The sequence below is a fragment of the Schistocerca nitens genome, chromosome 3 (genome assembly GCF_023898315.1).
Source record: "Schistocerca nitens isolate TAMUIC-IGC-003100 chromosome 3, iqSchNite1.1, whole genome shotgun sequence".
Lineage (NCBI taxonomy): Eukaryota > Metazoa > Arthropoda > Insecta > Orthoptera > Acrididae > Schistocerca > Schistocerca nitens.
In genome coordinates this window covers 787326220-787347027 of record NC_064616.1, presented here as the reverse complement: position 1 = coordinate 787347027, position 20808 = coordinate 787326220, and the positions used below count along the sequence as shown (strand labels likewise).

Genomic DNA, 20808 nt, shown 5'->3' with positions numbered 1-20808 from the left:
AATATTCAAGATAACCATGGATCATCTTAATAAAAATAAAATCCTTAATAAAAATCACTTTGGATTCTGAAAGCGTACTTCAACTGAACATGCCATTTTCTCATTTGTCAAAAAACTACTTGAATCCATAAACAATAAAATGTCACCATCTGGAATATTCTGTGATCTGTCTAAAGCATTTGACTGTGTAGATCACAAAATTCTACTTACAAAGGCTGAGCACTATGGATTAAATGGTAAAGCAAGGATGTGGTTCAAGTCACATCTAGACGACAGGAGACAGAATGTAGTATTGAGCAATTTTGCAATGGCACCTGCTTACTCTGACTGGGGCAAAGTAATATGTGGAGTGCCACGGGGCTCAGTGCTGAGTCCCTTACTGTTCCTCATCTTTATCAATTATCTGCCATGCTGTATGACACAAAAAGCACACTCCACCCTGTTTGCTGATGACACAACTATTATGAATGAGAAACTATTCAATTGCAGCCTAAAGAACACTGCAAACACTGTGTTCAAAGATGCTCTAGACTGGTTCAATTCAAATGGTCTGTCACTCATTGTGAACAAGACTCAATTCATTCAGTTCCAAACAGCAAATAAAAACAGGAAAATATTCAAATAAAATGTGGTGAGAAAGAAATATTGAGAGTCAAGTCTTCCAGATTCCTGGGATTACATATAAACAACAATCTAACCTGGTCAGTTCACTTCAATGGCCTATGTAAAAGATCGATTTCAGCAGCATTTGCCATTTGCTCAGTTTCATTTGTTCTTGATTTGGAAACAATTAAAGCTGCATACCGTACCTAGGATATTTCCATTCACTTATGACATATGGTATCATGTTTTGGGGTAACCAGTCATGAGCAAACAAAGTCTCTATTGCACAGAAAAGAGTCATTAGAATTATGGCTAGAGTGCACCCCTGATGCTCTTGCAGATACTTATTCAAACCTAGAATACTGTTCAAGTGTGGAAGCTCAAAAGCAAAGTAGGACTACCAGAGGATATTGAAAATGTACAAAGAAGGGTAACGTATGGTCACAGATTGATTTGAGACAGTGGAAAGGTTTCGGTGTGTACAGCGATCTGGACCACCACCTCTGAAGGTCTCGCTTTATGGTGGTACAACATGCAATGTGTGGGTTTCATGAGCTATAAAAAGGGCGGAAATGATGTTTAGGTTTATCTCTATTCCAATTTTCAGTACAGGTTTCCGGAACTCACGGAACCGAGCTGATGCAAAACTTTTTTTGATACAACATGCAATGTGTGGGTTTCATGAGCTATAAAAAGGGCGGAAATGATGTTTAGGTTGATCTCTATTCCAATTTTCAGTGCAGGTTTCCGGAACTCACGGAACCGAGCTGATGCAAAACTTTTTTTGATGTGTATGTAATTTCTTTTTTTTTTCCAGCGATTACTGGTTTTGATGCTGTGGTATTTTGTCTTTGGCCAATGGTTCAATTGTGTCGTCTGAAGTGAGCGATGTCTGTTTGTTTTTACTGTCAGTGCCATTTGATGTGTTGACAAGTTCTTTTAAATATTCGTCATTTTTCTGTGTCGTCACAGTAAAACATGTTGCACGGACTTTACGAGGTCGGAGCAGCATATATTTCGAGCTTACAAAATGGGTAAGTGCAAGAAGTTGGTTATATTTGGCTTGCAATATTTTGACTCCTTAGATTTTATATTGCTTGTCATCATGTTTTCTTGTCGTACGTAAGCTCACTTGATAATTTCACGCGTAGATAGCACCATTATTCGTGACACAAACACTGGTAATTATGTATTGATTGTCATGTATCGTAACCATTCTACTTCAATGGAGACATTATTCGTTGAGGCGCACAAAGTAGCGTAAATAGTGTGGTGTTGAAACATTTACATCCCGCAGTCATTTGCATTAACGACCGTTGATGATGATTCTAGGCATCAATTGTTTCCAGTTTGAGAATAATGGTAGGCTTTTCGTAGCCGGCTGAATGGGCCTACTATTTCGATTTTCAAAATTTTGACGTAAATACCTGTAAAAATCGTTTTGATAATCTATGTAGGGGAATAGAACGTCTGGCAAGCATCATAAAAATTTTTTGAAACTTTTGAATTGTTTTCTTCTTCGTTACCAAACTTGCTATTGTTGCATGATTAGGTATGGAACTGTTAGTGAAATATTTGCTAATCTTGTCCCTGGCATACGCAACAGATTGCTTGGGCAAGTCTATAAATATATATCTGTAACACGATCATCCTTGTCAACAGCTTCAAGTACCACTTTTGTGAAATCTGCAATAGCTGGTACTTCTCCCATTTCAGATATGAAACAGTGTTTCATTTAGTAAAAGGTATTCATTTAAATCATCAGTCTACCCTTCGTGATTGATTGAGAAATAGCAATTTACAAAACTTGCCCGTCCTTGTTGATTTTCTATTACTTCCGTGTTTGATTTGTATGTTGTTAAACTTTTCTGTGCGTTTTCCAGCCTGTTGTTTTTGACATCCCACACTACTTCACTTTTATTTTCTGTCATGGAATGGCTGCTTGCTGTACCCGGTAGCACATCTTTCTGTACCTGTGAAAGTAATTTATGAACTGTGGAATAGTGTAGTGCTACTGCAAAGAATCGAGAAATTTAAGTGTGTGGAAAGACTTTCTGATACCCACAGTTACCCATTTAGTTTTCTTGGCAGCAGTGACGGCGAGGCGGCTGCTGTTGTTGAAGAGCCTACTTTTGGAAATAACTTTTCAAAAATTAATTTGAACAGTGTGCAAAATTTAGAGAACATAACCTCTGGTGGAATGCCCTACAAAGTTGGAGCACAATAATTATTACATTATTATGTTTATATAACCAAGTCCTATAATTATTCTTTGTAACTCATACTACATTTCCAAGAGATGGGTCGTGCATATGATTAAGGAAACACAAATGTCTGCTCTGTTTTATGTGAAGACTTCTTGGAAGTTTTACGCACTGTACCAGAAGATCCTAGAAGCATTTTAACACAATTATAAACATTCAATCTCTAATAAAACAATATAAAGAAATAATGAACAAGTAACTCACATTACAACAAATGGTAACTCACATTACATTATCACAGATCATACTCAAACTAGAAATAACCACAGGAATTTACAGCAGTTGGAAGGTTCAGTTTTCTGATTTGTTTGTCATTAGTGTAGTTTTATCTCATCTTCAATTTTAGGCCACTTCCAAAGCTTCCCATCTTTAATCACAACATCAACCTTAAACTCACCATTTTCAGTTTAGTAACATTACCTGGAAAACATATTGTCATATTTTACAACCACCCAATCATCAACATGTAAATCTAGCGATTTTTCTGTTCTGTTAGTGATTTCATTTGCAACTGATGAAGAAGTGTGTTCTAAAACTTCAGCATTGTAGTGTTCCAAGTGTTGAATTTTAGTGACAATCAATAAAGGTTTGCAGTTCTTGATTAAGGCCGAGAGATGTAATTTTTTTTTTTTTTTTTGCCCCTCTCCTCTAAAGTCTTCGTCACCCATGAGAATTGCTGTCACATTAGAAGAATTTAACAATGATTTTTTACAAAATCAGTTGCATTGTTTACAATAAATTTCCTGCTTTTCACGAGACCAAAAATGGTGTTTGACAGCCTCACCTGTTTCATCAACTGGCCCCTTCCCATGAGAAGTTGCAAAGTGCTTCCGTATAATTTTTTGCCTTGACTCTTTCTTAGAGGTTTCAGAGCCTCTGCATTATATCTATTCTCTGATATTATTTGGTAGCCCTTCAAGAACTCTATCAATAACAGGGACGACTGTGTGTTTTTATTTTTTTGTCTGTCCAGATTATCAGATACCAACACACAGGGGTGAGAAGTACCATGAAAGCCAAATCATAGCAGTAAAAATACTAATTCAGTTCTGCTGCCATTGTGCACTTTCAATTTCATCTTGACTTACATATGTAAAATTAACAGAAAAATCAGTATGCATCATTGTAATTAGCATCAAAGAAGATAGTGATGCCCTGTCTGTCTGATAGCTCTTTGATTCTTCACTCTTGAAGTAGCAGTGCTCTAAAAAAAATTAGGTCCCATGGTAGGAATATGATCAAGAAGATTCCATACTGTATGTTCTTCCTCTACTTTCAAAATTCTGCGGTCACTCTCTTGGCCCCACATGCAGTCATCCTGATTTGGGTTTTCTGTGATTTCAGTAAGATGCTTCAGGCAGGTGCAGCGATGGTTCCTTTAAAAGGGCATGGCAGATTTCCTTCCCAATCCTTCCCTCAGTAATGTTCGGTACAGAGAAGCGTGCCTTAAGGATGACAGTTTCATGCATGACAAAAGAAAAATTAGTAAATGCAATAAAAAAACAATACTGACAATAAAGTGTGCATTAACATTACTGGATGAATTGAAGGACTTAATTCTATTTGCTGCTTCAATGAAGTTTAGCTCATTATTGGAAGAAACTAAATTTTCATGTATATCCTTAATTAAATTATTGTCTTCAGAAAAACTTGATAAGGAATGTTTTCCATATGTTAATATGTATGAATAATTGTAATAAACAAATAACATTCTCGTTAATCGCAAATGTCCAGTTGCATGAAATGTAGTTGCCAATACACTAGGCATATCAAATAGTTCACATGATAAATCACAATGTGTGACATTCAAGATTAATCCACTATTATTCAATTTGAGTGTAAAGGGTAGCTCAGGTGTATCATAGTTTCTTACATGTAAATGTGACATCAAGGGTGGAGTTATATGAGAAAATTATACCTTCAGAACATCGTTTAAGAAATGGATGATAAAGATGCGTTAAAATTCTAGGGAATTCATCTCTTGGGGATGATTCATAAACAATTCTCACAACTGTACAGTCTACTATCTAAGAGTACTGCTGATTGAGGGCAAATTAACTTATGACTATGTTTGCACCTATGCAAGTCATTTCCATTTAGGGACACACAATATCTTTGATCTACATCCATACTCCGCAAGCCACCTGACGGTGTGTGGCGGAGGGTACCCTGAGTGCCTCTATCGGTTCTCCCTTCTATTCCAGTCTCGTATTGTTCGTGGAAAGAAGGATTGTCGGTATTCCTCTGTGTGGGCTCTAATCTCTCTGATTTTATCCTCATGGTCTCTTCGCGAGATATATGTAGGAGGGAGCAATATACTGCTTGACTCTTCGGTGAAGGTATGTTCTCGAAACTTTAACAAAAGCCTGTACCTAGCTACTGAGCGTCTCTCCTGCAGAGTCTTCCACTGGAGTTTATCTATCATCTCCGTAACGATTTCGCGATTACTAAATGATCCTGTAACGAAGCGCACTGCTCTCCGTTGGATCTTCTCTATCTCTTCTATCAACCCTATCTCGTACGGACCCCACACTGCTGAGCAGTATTCAAGCAGTGGGCGGACAAGCGTACTGTAACCTACTTCCTTTGTTTTCGGATTGCATTTCCTTAGGATTGTTCCAATGAATCTGTCTGGCATCTGCTTTACCGACGATCAACTTTATATGATCATTCCATTTTAAATAACTCCTAATGCGTACTCCCAGATAATTTATGGAATTAACTGCTTCCAGTTGCTGACCTGCTATATTGAAGCTAAATTATAAGGGATCTTTCTTTCTATGTATTCACAGCACATTACACTTGTCTACATTGAGATTCAATTGCCATTCCCTGCACCATGCGTCAATTCGCTGCAGATCCTGCTGCATTTCAGTACAATTTTCCATTGTTACAACCTCTCGATACACCACAGCATCATCTGCAAAAAGCCTGAGTGAACTTCCGATGTCATCCACAAGGTCATTTATGTATATTGTGAATAGCAACGGTCCTATGACACTCTCCTGTGGCACACCTGAAATCACTCTTACTTCGGGAGACTTCTCTCCATTAAGAATGACATGCTGCGTTCTGTTATCTAGGAAATCTTCAATCCAATCACACAATTGGTCTGATAGTCCATATGCTCTTACTTTGTTCATTAAATGACTGTGGGGAACTGTATCGAACGCCTTGTGGAAGTCAAGAAACACGGCATCTACCTGTGAACCCGTGTCTATGGCCTTCTGAGTTTCGTGGACTAATAGCGCGAGCTGGGTTTCACACGACCGTCTTTTTCGAAACCCATGCTGATTCCTACAGAGTAGATTTCTAGTCTCCAGAAAAGTCATTATACTCGAACATAATGTGTGTTCCAAAATTCTACAACTGATCGACGTTAGAGATATAGGTCTATAGTTTTGCACATCTGTTCGACGTCCCTTCTTGAAAACGGGGATGACCTGTGCCCTTTTACAATCCTTTGGAACGCTACGCTCTTCTAGAGACCTATGGTACACCGCTGCAAGAAGGGGGGCAAGTTCCTTCGCATACTCAATGTAAAATCGAACTGGTATCCCATCAGGTCCAGCGGCCTTTCCTCTTTTGAGCGATTTTAATTGTTTCTCTATCCCTCTGTCGTCTATTTCGATATCTACCATTTTGTCATCTGTGCAACAATCTAGAGAACGAACTACAGTGCAGTCTTCCTCTGTAGAACAGCTTTGGAAAAAGACATTTAGTATTTCGGCCTTTAGTCTGTCATCCTCTGTTTCAGTACCATTTTGGTCACAGAGTGTCTGGACATTTTGTTTTGATTCACCTACCGCTCTAAGACCAAAATTTCTTAGGATTTTCTGCCAAGTCAGTACATAGAACCTTACTTTCGAATTCGTTGAACGCCTCTCGCATAGCCCTCCTCACACTACATTTCGTTTCGCTTCCTTGCTGATCAGTGGATAATCATTCAGTATGTACTTCACATGAATACCTGCCTGTCTCCATTTCACAGGATATGTATAAATCTTATACATTTCAAAATTATGCTTTGACATAGCAATGGGCATGGAAACAGTAACAGTTAATTCATCTTCAATCATTAAAGAGTAGGTGGTGGATAACTTATAGTAATCGTGTAAGAGTTAACAGGGTAAATCATAGTATAGGTTGCATCTAGCTTTCGCTCAATTAATAGTAGGATCTGTAAAAATTGTTCTGGATGTAGTAGTACACAGCTCAAACAATCATTTGAACTACTTTCTAAGGCTGTTCTTAAGTTAAGGGCATCAATTCTAGCATTTGATAAACTATCAGTAATCCTTAACAAAAGAGTGTTTAAATCTAAGTGTGCACTCACAGCATTTAATCCTTGGAATAGTTGTTGGATATTTGCGTTCATTTAATTACGAATTACATGGAAATGTGAGATAAATTGCTTTACAATCTGTTCAATGAAACGTGTGTGGTTAGTAATGGTTCTTTACATATTCTTTAATACGATAATTTCATTAGAGAGGTTAGTTGAATCTCTACTGGACTGTTGTTCAAGAGCTAATATTTTGCCTTTAACTTCCAGTAGATCGCTACTAGTTAAAGTACCAACTACAGTACGAAGGATACTCCATCCAAAATCAAACCAGGCACATTTACTCCTAATTAAAGTACCCATTCCCAAAATTGTATCATTACCCTTAACAGAATGAATTAGATTAATTTGCTTCTTTACAGAATTGAACTGTTGTTGGATTTCACTCAGATTGTACTTGAGGACAAGTTTTGCATTGCTTGTTGAAACTACCGTGTCTGTTCAAACAAAACACCTGTACTCTGTGGTACTGTTAGTACAGCATTAGTAGAATACGCTATCATAGCAAACATTAGAATAAAAATGAACATGGTTAATTAGTTCTAAATACTAGAGTTAACAATGAACATAAAGTAAATGAATTTCTTGTGGTAACCTGTGGAATAAAAGGTTTAGTTTCACTATGCACTCGTGCAATAGCTTCAATACTAAATTTTCACAACATATTCACATAAGCACATGACTGAAAAAAACACACGCATTGCACTCACACACACTACGCAGATTGTAGCGGTGTCTGGAACAGGATCGCTCGGAACGTGGTGATGAAGTCTGGACTGTGACCTCACGATTCTCGCTTCCTGGGTTTGAGAACAGCAGGTCTGGCTCTCGGTCGGTCCTCGTCGTCTTGCGATACTACAGGAAATCTACCCGGAAATGGCTTTACACGATTGACATGAATGACAGTTGAATGAATGGGCAGTTGGAGCTTAAGAGTGACTGGCAACAACACCTCCAAGTTTGGATATGGTCCATTCCACAACTTCTTAAACATTTTGATTTAACCCTTCTTTAGTGCCCCATTGCTCAGATACACAAGATGTCCAACTCAATTTTATTTATTTATTTATTCTTTGCCCATGGACTCCAGCTGAAAATCCAGCTGAGAGTATTGGGTGTGTCATACAATAGCCTATTAACATTAAACTTGATTTCATTATATATAAATGAAACAAATAATTAAACAGAAATAGTCCATAATCATACAAAGGTTTTACATGTTTCACATTATATGTACACACAAATCCAAACAACATACAGAAATGATAATTTTAAAGGTACATTTCAGTAATGATGTATTTCAACACCATCTTAGTATTCACTCAAACTGTATATACATTTCTCTGTGAGATATAGTTTCAAATGATTTTTAAAACATTTTAGATCTGTTTCTTTTTTAATGATTTTGGGGAGTTTATTAAAAAACCTTTTGCCTGCTTCTTCTGGGGCAGTCATAGCCAGTTTTAGATTTCTGTTTATCATGTAGTAATTTTCATTTCCTCTTGTACCGTGTTTGTGTACATCTTTATTTAGGAGGTGTTTATCATTTGACCTTACTGCCATTATGCTTTGGTATATGTACAGTGAATATACTGTCATAATATTATAGTGTACAAAAGCTTGCCTACAGGTCTGTCTTGGTGGTATTTTTGCAATGCATCTCACTGCCCTTTTCTGAATTGTAAATATTATTTTTAGGTAGCCAGCTTGTGCATTTCCCCATATATGAACTGAATAAGACAAATGTGGGAAGACAAGTCCATAATACATTGATCTGAGGACTTTATTATCCACTGTCTTAGCTGTTTTATGCATGATGAAGATCTGTTTATCTTTTTACACAGTGCATCTATGTGCTCCCCCCATGCCAAATGTTTGTCTATTATAGGACCTAGAAAATTTGTGCTGGTTACTTCTTTAATAGTCTTTCCATTTATATTAACATTTATATTATAATTTTCACTATGCTTGGTCTGAAATACTACATTCATTGTTTTAGACTGATTCATAAACAGGTTGTTTTGTGTTAAATATTTATTTGCATTTTCAATAGTCAGGAGTGCTTCCTTCTCAAGCCCCTGTTTTGTGTCAGCTGTGCAAATGATTGTTGTGTCATCAGCATACATTATAAGTTTCTGATTTATATAGCTAGGGGAGTCATTTACGTAGAGTATAAATAGTATTGGCCCAAGAACAGACCCTTGCGGCACACTGTGTTTAACTGTTTGTAATTCTGATCTGTAGTTTGTTATATTTCCCCCACTAGTATGTCTGATTTCTGTGCATTGTTTACTATTTGTAATGTATGATTTAAGTATGTCATAGCATTTTCCTCTAATTCCATACTGATATAATTTCATCATTAATTTTGAGTGGTTCACGCAATCAAATGCCTTAGATAGGTCCATAAAAATCCCACAAGTCTTTTGTTGCCTGTCAAGTAAATTAAGAATGTGCTCAATTATATCTGTTGATGCTGTTTTTGTTGACTTCCCTTCTCTGAAACCATGTTGTGATGAATGCAGTATACTGTACTTAGTTATAAAACTTACAATTCTATTCTTTATTATCATTTCATAGATTTTAGCAAATGTTGAGATCAATGATATTGGCCTGTAATTTCCTAATTCATCCCTGTTCCCTTTCTTAAATATTGGCTTCACTTTACTTACTTTCAGTGAATCTGGAAATATACCTTCTTCTATCGCAGCATTCAGCATGTGTGTCAATGGTTTTAATATACATTCCCTGCATTCCTTTATGAGATGTGATGTGACACCATCCAAGCCAGATGAATGTTTAATTTTAACTTGTTTTATTAGGTTTGACACTTCTGCATCTGTTGTAGGTGTGAAAACCATAGTATGATTTGTATGTGGGGGGTTTAACAATTTACTTACTGCATTTGTTTTATTTCGACTTATTAATTCGTCTGCTACAGTAATATAATGTCTGTTAAAAGTATTGGCTACTTCGAGAGGGTTTGCGTTGCTTTTTCCGCTCATCAGTGGGCAGATGTCCTCTGCCCGATTTGTTACTTTTCCTCTCTCTTCATTAATGAACGACCACAAACCTTTTGAGTAGTTCTTTCCCTTATATATAGACATCCTGATGAATGATGCTTTAGTTTCTCTGATAAAACTACAGTACTCTTTCTTTTTTATTTTATACAGTGTGTTGTAGGCCTCAGTATTTTTTTGTTTGGAGAGGTCATAATACATTCTCAGATTATTTCTGGCATGGATTACTTCTCCAGTCACCCAGCTTTTCTTTTTTTGTTGCTGTTTGACAAGCCTTTTACTAACAGGACATGTAACATCATAATAATAATTGAATAAAGAATAAAATTGGTTCCATTTGGTGTTTGCATCTTTAGCTGCATATATTGTTTCCCAGTTTTCTGCCTCTAACATCTTTTTTAGCAGATTTATGTTATGTGGGTAGTTCTGTCTTCTCATCTCCCATATCTTCTGCACTGAATCACTAGTCTTTATATTTATGTCTATCATGATTGCAAAATGGTCTGCTAATGTGGAGTTTATTACCTGTGTCACAATAGCATGTAGGAATATTTGTTATTACATGATCAATAATAGTTTCACTATGCTTTGTTACTCTGGTTGGTTTATCTATTTTTATTTTTAGATTGTATATGCACAATACGTCCAGTAGGGTCTTAGTATTGTCTGTATTTTTACTCGTGTCTATGTTCAGATCTCCTATAATGATCAAATAAGCATATGTTTTTGAGAGGTGTTGGATTATATCTTCCAGCTGTTCAAAGAAGGTTTTAATTATACCATTTGGTGATCGGTACAAACCTAATACACAACATAAATTCCCAGCAATTTTAGTTTCCAGTGCTGTAGCTTCAAAGCTCAATTCTATAGCATATTTTGTTATAGCATATTTGTTGTATTAGGTTTGTACCGATCGGTACAAACCTAATACACAACATAAATTCCCAGCAATTTTAGTTTCCAGTGCTGTAGCTTCAAAGCTCAATTCTATAGCATATTTTGTTATATTTATGTCTTTAGTTGATTTATAGTTAGAAAAAAATGGCAACCCCACCACCTTTATAGGAAGTTCTGCAAAAACTGGCTACTTTCACATAATTCTTCAAGTTGTACATTCCTATGTGATTTTCTTTTAGCCCATGTTCTGTAACTACTAGAATGTTTGGCCTATACTCCTGTAATATTACCTCTAGTTCCTCTATTTTATTGTTTATGTATTGAACATTTTGGTGAAGTATTCTAACAGTTGGCTTTGAATGTAATAGTTCCCCTTCCTGTAATATACTAAGCACTTCACTTGCTCCCTTTGCTTCTGGTACTATGCAGTGATTATTTTCAGTTTGTGTCATTAAACCTGGATCGTACCTTTGTCCGGTGTTTATATTTCTCTCACTATTGTCGCACTGGTATTTAAGATGGACAGTTTTACTTACATCTTTTTCCATGTTCTCTTTCTGCTTACTCGGTAGGTCTCCTAGTTCTCAAGCATCTGTCTTGATTGGAAGCTGCTTCTGCTGTTGCTCTCCCAGGCCTCAGGTACCTCTTCTGTGTGGTTGCTGTTGCTGGTGGCTCCCGTGCTCCCCGACTTGGTGACTGCCCTTCTTTGTTAGCTGCTGGCACTGCTAATGACCTTTGTATGTTTTCCTCACACGCATTTTCATTGCCTTGAGGTAGTATTATGGGGTCTGCTGTTCTGGATGCTGTTGCTGTTGACGACAGCTCTGCTGATGATTGTGGTGATTCTGCTGCTATTGGTTTATCTGACACTGCTGCTGAGAATATCTGTGCCTTTGCTGCTGCTACTGGTGTTTGTTGTAGCTCTACTGCAGATAATGATGGTTCCACTATTACAGACAACTCTTGTTTTGGCGGAATTGGGATTGGAGACACTTCTATTACAGATGACTCATTAATAAATTTAAGTATTTCGGCAGTAATAATCTTTTTCCCTTTTACGTTCATGTGGAGACCATGTCTTGTGAAGTGCTCTCTGTGAACACTGTTTATCTCTACGAAAGTCGTATTCTGGAAACCTCTACATATTTTCTCAAATAGCCTGTTTGCTGTAACAATCTCGATGTTTACGCACGAATTTTCCATCAGATCGTGTCTCCTGGGGATACTAACAATGTAGAAATGCACTCGAGGCATCCTTTTGATTGTTTCCTTTAGGATTCTCGTTGCACGCGAAGTTTCATTACAGTAAACATCATTTGCGCCTCCTATTATGATGCAGCTGTTACCCGTCGTTAATGTTGTCACTGTTTTTCAGAATTTCGCGTAATGGCGCGCCTGGTTTGATGATGCCTGTTACATTAAGGTCTGGGTGATTTGTTCTCATAATTTCCGTAACTCCTCTCCCATGACTATCTGCAAAAATATATGTCTGTTGCTTGTGTCCTTGCTTATGCATAACGGGGTTGTTTACTTTTTTTTCTTTACGAATATTTACCATGTGTTTTTCTCCGTTTCATCCACTTGTATATTTTTGTGTGGATAGTTTGTTCATATTTTTATCCATAGATGCACTATTAACACTTTCTTTTCTTGCGTTTGCCCGCATCTCGTGGTCGTGCGGTAGCGTTCTCGCTTCCCACGCCCGGGTTCGATTCCCGGCGGGGTCAGGGATTTTCTCTGCCTCGTGATGGCTGGGTGTTGTGTGCTGTCCTTAGGTTAGTTAGGTTTAAGTAGTTCTAAGTTCTAGGGGACTGATGACCATAGATGTTAAGTCCCATAGTGCTCAGAGCCACTTCAACCACTTGAACCACTTTTCTTGCGTTTAATTCACTTGTGTCTTTTTGAGTTATCAGTTCGTTCATATTTCTAGTTACAGTCGCACTGTTTACACTTTGTACATTTGGTTGTGCAGACCAACGAATTTTATGGCTAGCATTAATGAGATCTTGTTGTCTTGACGATTCAGACAGTTCCCGTATGGTTAGTACCAAATTTTCCATTGTTTTTATATATTTTTTTATAATGTCAAGTTCTTTTTGAAGTTCGTCATGCACGCTGTCTTCTATTCCCGCGTAGCACTTTTCACTCGCGATCTCGCGGCCGTTACACTCTGTCACATTTACACTGTATTTGTAAATCTTCTTGAGCATAGCAGTGTGAATGGCACCATTTATGTTTAAACACGCATATTCTAATTCCATTTAGCACTATTTCGTCACAAACAATACACTTGATTGAAATTAAGTCTTCAAAAACTGCAGAGCGGTTTAAAGTTACGTGTACACTTGCCGCCATATTAGTTGAAGTATACTGTGGCACTGCCGCTAGGCGGTCATGTTGTCTTGCTTGCTGAAGAAAGGATAGATGATTTCGCTGTTTCACTCCACTCCATGCTTCCTTTAGCTTGCGTGCTAGATCCCTTACGTGTTCATTGCTGATCCCGGCAGTTGATCGTGCAAAGTCCAAGGGTGAATGCATTCTTCTTCTGTGGACGATCTGATATGGACTTAAGCCAGTTGAGCTGTGCATTTTGGCATTGTAATAACTTACCAAGTACGGTAAACAGACATCCCAATTGTCGTGTTTGCTGCTCACATAATGGCTAACCATTTTAATAATTGTTCTGTGGACTCGCTCGACTCTTCAATTTCCTTCAGGGTTGTGCTGATGTAGTCCTTAACTGAGTTACTTGCCTGAGCTTACAAGTCTATTTAAGTAATTCACTCATAAAATTCGTTCCTTGATCACTAATTATACTTAATGTAGATCGAAACTTAAGAATCCATTCTTTTACAAAAACTTTAGCTATAGTCTCAGCGCTCTGATCAGGTATTGGTATCATGAGAAGGTATCTAAAGAAATGCTCTAACATTGCAAATATGTACACTACTGGCCATTAAAATTGCTACACCAAGAAGAAATGCAGATGATAAACGGTTATTCATTGGACAAATCTATTATACTAGAACTGACATGTGATTACATTTTCACGCAATTTGGGTGCATAGATCCTGAGAAATCAGTACCCAGAACAACCACCTCTGGCTGTAATAACGGCCTTGATACGCCTGGGCATTGAGTCAAACAGAGTTTGGATGGCGTGTACAGGTACAGCTGCCCATGCAGCTTCAACATGATACCACAGTTCATCAAGAGAAGTGACTGGTGTATTGTGACGAGCCAGTTGCTTGGCCACTATTGACCAGACGTTTTCAGTTGGTGAGAGGTCTGGAAAATGTGCTGGCCAGGGCAGCAGTCGAACATTTTCTGTATCCAGAATGGCCCATACAGGACCTGCAACATGCGGTCGTGCATTATCCTGCTGAAATGTAGAGTTTCACAGGGATCGAATGAAGGGTAGAGCCACGGGTCGTAACACATCTGAAATGTAACGTCCACTGTTCAAAGTGCCGTCAATGCGAACAAGAGGTGACCGAGACGTGTAACCAATGGCACCCATCACGCCAGGTGATACGCCTGTATGGCGATGACAAATACACGCTTCCATTGTGCGTTCACCGCGATGTCGCCAAACACGGATTTTGACCATCATGATGCTGTAAACAGAACCTGGATTCATCCAAGAAATGTTTTGCCATTCGTGCACCCGGGTTCGCCATTAAGTACACCATCGCAGGCGCTCCTGTCTGTGATGCAGCGTGAAAGGTAACTGCAGCCGTAGTCTCAGAGCTGATAGTCCATGCTGCTGCAAACGTCGTCGAACTGTTCGTGCAGATGGTTGTCGTCTTGCAAACGTCACCATCTGTTGACTCATGGATCGCGACGTGGCTGCACGATCCATTACAGCCATGCGGATAAGATGCCTGTCATCTCGACTGCTAGTGATACGAGGCCATTGGGATCCAGCACAGTGTTCTGTATTACCCTCCTGAACCCACCGATTCCATATTCTGCGAACAGTCATTGGATCTCGACTAACGTGAGCAGTAATGTCGCGATACGATAAACCACAATCGCGATAGGCTACAATCCGACCTTAGTTAAAGTCGGAAACATGATGGTACGCATTTCTCCTCCTTACACGAGGCATCACAACAATGTTTCACCAGGCAACGCCGGTCAACTGCTGTTTGTGTGTAAGAAATAGGTTGGAAACTTTCCTCATGTTAGCTCGTTGTGGGTGTTGCCACCGGCGCCAACCTTGTGTGAATGATCGGAAAAGCTAATCATTTGCATATCACAGCATCTTCTTCCTGTCGGTTAAATTTCGCGTCTGTAACACGTCATCTTCGTGGTGTAGCAATTTTAATGGCCAGTAGTGTATTTGTTTCCATCTTTAGTCTTAGGCAACGGTCCTACGACATCTAGTCCTACTCGTTCAAATGGTTCATTTGTCTCTGGCAGTTCTTGCAATGGTGCTCTAGTTTCTCCTACATTATTCCGTCTGTTACAGGAATCATATTGTAAAAAAAAACTCGAAAACGTCAACTTTGCGGCTCGACCACTCAAAACATTTGAGCTATTTTAATGTTTGTTGCTTTTTTATGGCAATGTCCTGACAATAAAGAATCGTGTTGTTCTCTCATGATTTGCTCTTTCATGCTTTCTGGAATAACTAGGCGGTTTCCTTGACTAGTGATTTTGTACACTAATCCATCCATTTTGACAAAACGCTGATCATTTTTCCTTAATTTGCATTGTGGATCTTCTTGAGCTGCCTTTAACTCTTCTTCTCGACGTATTGTAACACAAACATTGACTTTTCGACTCATTGCATCAGCAGACACATGTTTACCAGGTCGGTGAATAACCTTATATTGGTACTCATTCAGTCTTAATTCCCATATTGTTAATCTGGAACTTGGATCCTTTAAGCTCAATAACCATTTAAGTGCGGCATGATCTGTAATAACTGTAAATTCTCACCCTGTTAAGAAACATCTGTTATGTGTTATTCCAAAAACCAAAGCACAAAGCTCCTTCTCAGTAGTAGTACAATTACATTCTGCTTTGTTTAACTGTCTGGAAGCAAATGAGATTGGATGTTCGTGACCATCAACTTTATGAGACAAGATTGCACCTGTGGCAAAATTGGATGCATCTGTTGAAAGAATAAAAGGTTTAGTGAAATCCGGATAGGCTAACACTGGGGCTGTGGTTAGAGCAGTTTTTAAGTTCTTCCATTGCCTTTTTGCACTCTGTTGACCAATTAAATGTGGCTCCTTTCTTCAGTAGCTGTGTCATTGGACGTGCTATATTCGCATAACCGGTTATAAATTGTCTGTAGAAATTTGACAATCCCAAGAATGATTGAAGTTCTTTCAAATTCTGTGGTTCAGGAAAATTCTTTTTATCTTCAATTAATTTTGGATCAGGTCGAACACCTTCATTGGTTATAACATGGCCAAGATAGTTAACTTTACTTTGTGCAAAATGACATTTATCTATTGATAAAGAGAGGTTTGCGTTTCTTATACGCTCAAAAACAGGTTGTAGTCTCTCAGTATGCTGTGGCATGTCTTCACCAAAAATTATTACATCATCAGAGTAAACTAGTGCTTGTGTTGGGGTGAGCCCTCGTAAAACTAAATCCATCTGGCGTTGAAATGTAGCTGGAGGATTACGAAGTCCAAACGGCATACGAAGATACTTCTATACTCCTGTTGCTCTTACAAATGAAGTTTTTGCTTGATCATCTGGACGCACTGTTAACTGGTGATAACCACTTGTTAAATCACAGGCTGAAAAAATCGACATGTGCCCAAGTAATCCAAGGTTTCCACTAAATTTGATGGTAAATGGTAAATGTCGGGTGTGGTCACAGCAGTCAAAGATCGGTAATCAACACAAAAACGGAACTGTGGTTCTCCAGAAATTGATTTCTTCTTTACAGTTACAACAAGCGAACACCACGGTGGGTCTGAATGATCTCTTGGTTTTATAATTCCGGCTTCTAGTTGTTCTTTGTCTTCTACCAACTCTCTTTGTCTAAATGGTATTCGGTAAGGTTTCTGTGTGATTGGGGCTGCATTCCCTGTATGAATACGATGCTAAACTCAATGAGTGACAGTTAAATTTGCACGTTCGGAATAAATCTGCATACTCCAACAAAACAGGCGCTAAAATCTTCTGTTCATCAGCTGTCAAATGTTGTATCTTCTTCAAAATCTTCCGCTTCAGTTGCGTCTCCTCGTTGCAATTTTGCAGTACTGTTACAAAAATCTATGTTTATAACTGCAGCATTTGTTACTTCATCTGGAATCTACGTCACTTTTACTTACGCTCGACACTTCAGCTACCTTCGTTCCTCGTGGCAAAACATTATCTTCAGTCCTCATATTCGTTATTGTAACCGAGACTTTTGCGACATTCTGTCTCATCATTGTAGCCACGCCTACATTTCTAGCAACATAACAATGCATTGTATCTAGTAACTCACTTTTCTCGGGTCGCTCAATTAATAACAAAGTTCCTTCCTTGCATCAATGTGACTTAACTTCAACGTAGATTGTCTTTCCTGCTCCCTTGGGAATTTGCTGATGCTGATCAATTTGAACATCGACTCGGACGGTTTGAACTGATGCATCGGTTGGGCGGTCCATCCGCACGACGTCAGTTTTGCTGCTCCTTTGAGTACGATGTGAAGAACGGTTTCCTAGGTTGTAATTGTACGGCCTAGTCTGATCTCTCTTTCTGCGACAGATATCTCTGCCTCGTTAGAGGACAAGAAATAAAATCTAAGTACACCGTCATAACGTGTTTCGTTATTTGAAACTACTTGCACCCTTGCTGTGTATTTATCTTTATTTTCACCTTCATCTTGGTCTTGGCCAAGAATTAATTCTATGTCAACTTCTCCATAGTTAAGTAAGTTTCCTCCATTTAACCATCGCACTTTTAATAGCGTCGGGTTCAATTTATACCATTTGTCTATGCCACACCACATTAATGAGGTATGTGCTCCTGTGTCAATAAATAGTTTTTCTCCCACGATATACAGCACCTATCACGAAGTCATTTTCGGTCTGATTTTCGCTGAACTAACAGGAATTACTGTCTCTGGCAAGGGGCAGACGGAGTGGTGGCCCGTACGTCCCCGTACTCGTTTAAAGATCTGGCAGATTGTCTGTTCGCATTACCTCTCTTCTTGTTGCGACAATCTCTCGAAACGTGACCCTGCATCCCGCAATGATAGCAGATTCGATTCTCTTTACAATCCTTACGCTTGTGACCCAGCTTATAGCATCTGTAGGATTGTACTGTTGTGTTGAAAACTCTGCGTTCTTGTTTCTGCATCTCATTCGGGCGTCTTAGTGCTTCAACGAAACCAACAGCTGATTCTACTGCTTCCTGAAACGTTTTACATCGCGCCAATCGAACAACTTTGCTTACTTCCTCTCCGTGCAACCCATGAATGAATGTATGTGTCCAAGGCTCTCTGGTCGGCTTCGAACAACTGAATGTTGATTTCATTTTCATCTTCTACTAACTCGTATGTTTGAGCGTTGATGTTTCGAATTCTGTCGGCAAACTGCTCGATACATTCGTCTCGTCGCATTAGAAAACTGTGAAGCTGCTCTCTGTACAAATCTGATCGCGTTTTTACGTTTAAATCTCTGAACAACAACAACCGTTCTAAACTCATTGTAATCTTCTGTTTTCACCCAAGTAGGCTCTGCGCTAATGAAATTTTGTGCTGCTCCCTGAATTCTTAATTTGGCAACCACTAACTAGCTTATCGGATCCCCCTGCGGGTCTGGGGTAAGAATAGGCCCGAGGTATTCCTGCCTGTCGTAAGAGGCGACTAAAAGGAGTTTCAACCGTTTCGGCCTTCCATGTGATGGTCCCCCTTGGGGTTTGACCTCCATTTTTCAAAATTCTACAGAAGTACGAGCCTTTTGGGGAAGGACACCTTACGTGGTGTACCACTGGTCGTAAGTGCACTAACACCTTGGCACTCAGCATTGCACCGGCGTTGTAACCATACCCACTATTCCTCAAATTGGGCCTAAACGCCTGATGGGTTGTCCAAGTTACGCCCATAGTGCGTCCCCATCTGCACCTACGATCATGATGGACTTTCCATGGCACCAGAAATCCAGCACGGTAGCCAGCCCGTTGTGGTGGGGTCATCATGTACCCTCTAGGTTGTAGCCCCCTGACAACACAGGAATCGTACTGCCGATACCTGAGCCGCACCCTCCCCACGTCGGCCAAGGAGTAGATGCCCGTCTCCTTGGGGCATCAGGACTCCCGGCAACGGTCATCCTGCCAGGTGGCCCTTGCTGCGGCTGGGTGGCGCCCGTGGGGAGAGCCCCTGGTCGGAGTGGGTGGTATCGGGGCGGACGTTTCGCAGATGAAACGTCAACACGTATCAGGTCGCTCTGCGGCCGAGTCTTTCAAAATAAAAGGTACCGTTTCTAGTTCTGGTTCTCCTGCCCTTTCCCCCGTGGCCACTCCCTGGGAGGAGGGACAGGCCCGCCGGCTTGGGGCGAAGTACTTCCCCCGCTATTTGGTCTGTTCTCGAACCGATGGGGGGACGTTCGCCACCTCCAAGCCCATGTTCTTTGTTCAGCACATTGAGGACATCTTCGGGGAAATCGAGGTTCTCAGCAAGATGCGTTCAGGGTCCGTTCTTATCAAGACCACCTCCGCCACACAGTCGGCGGCGCTCCAGGCGTGCGACCGCCTAGGGGACATCCCAGTGTCCATTGTCCCGCATCTGGCACTAAATAGGACGCATGGGGTTATTTTTCATCGTGACCTCCTGCTCCAATCTGATGAGGAGCTCAGGGCCAACCTGGAGCGCCGAGGCGTGCATTTCGTCCGGCAAGTCCAGCGCGGCCCCAAAGACCGTCGCATCGACACCGGGGCCTTTATCCTCGCCTTCGAGGGGGACGTTCTCCCGGAGAAGGTAAAGGTGATGTGCTACCGGTGCGACGTGCGACCCTACGTCCCGCCTCCTATGCGCTGTTTTCGGTGTTTGCGCTTTGGGCACATGTCGTCACGGTGTGAGGCTGAGCCCCTTTGTGGCGACTGTGGACGTCCTCTTCGTGAGGAACATACATGCACCCCACCACCTCGGTGCATTAATTGTCCTGGTATCCACTCGCCTAGATCCTCAGACTGCCCCGCCTATCAGAAGGAGAAGATACAAGAACTCAAAACTTTGGATCGGCTCTCTTATTCTGAGGCCAGGAAGAAGTATGACCGCCTCCATCCCGTGCCGTTGACCACTTCGTTTGCCTCAGTTGTGTCCACTCCTTCCGCGGTATCCTCACCCCTATCCTGTCCCCCCTCCGCCTCCTCCGCCCATCAGGGGGCCCTGCCTCCGCCTCCCAAATCCCTCCCTTCCAAATCCTCCTCCCCCGTGGCCCCCGCCACCTGAGAAGCGATCCTCTTCTCAGGCATCCATCGGGGAATCGTTCCGGACCCCAGCTTCCAAGGTCCGGCGTTCCAAAACGGACCCCGCACGTGAGGATCTTCTTCGGGTCCAGCCCACCATCCCTGTGCCTCCTCGGCCTTCCAAAAAGGCCTCCAAGAAGAAGTCTCTATCCCCCTCTCCACCCCGGCGCATTTCGTCTGACGCTCCATCCGTGAGTCGCTGCTCCCGGCCGTCCTCAGTTTCGCCGGGACGCTCTGCTGCCAGGCGCTCAGC

General features: G+C 40.5%; 1 protein-coding gene across 3 annotated transcripts in view; it reads left to right on the top strand.

Annotated features, from left to right (window-relative positions):
- Window positions 1-1445: 1445 nt before the first annotated feature.
- LOC126248803 (glucose-6-phosphatase catalytic subunit 1) overlaps window positions 1446-20808 on the top strand; it is a 204379-nt gene continuing 185016 nt past the window's right edge. For all 3 annotated transcript variants that reach the window (XR_007545540.1, XR_007545541.1, XM_049950198.1), the window contains exon 1: window positions 1446-1637. Coding sequence is in view for 1 of the 3 variants with exons in the window: in XM_049950198.1 (XP_049806155.1) it covers window positions 1582-1637 (56 nt within the window). In the remaining 2 variants the exon portion in view is untranslated. The remainder of the gene's footprint in view (window positions 1638-20808) is intronic.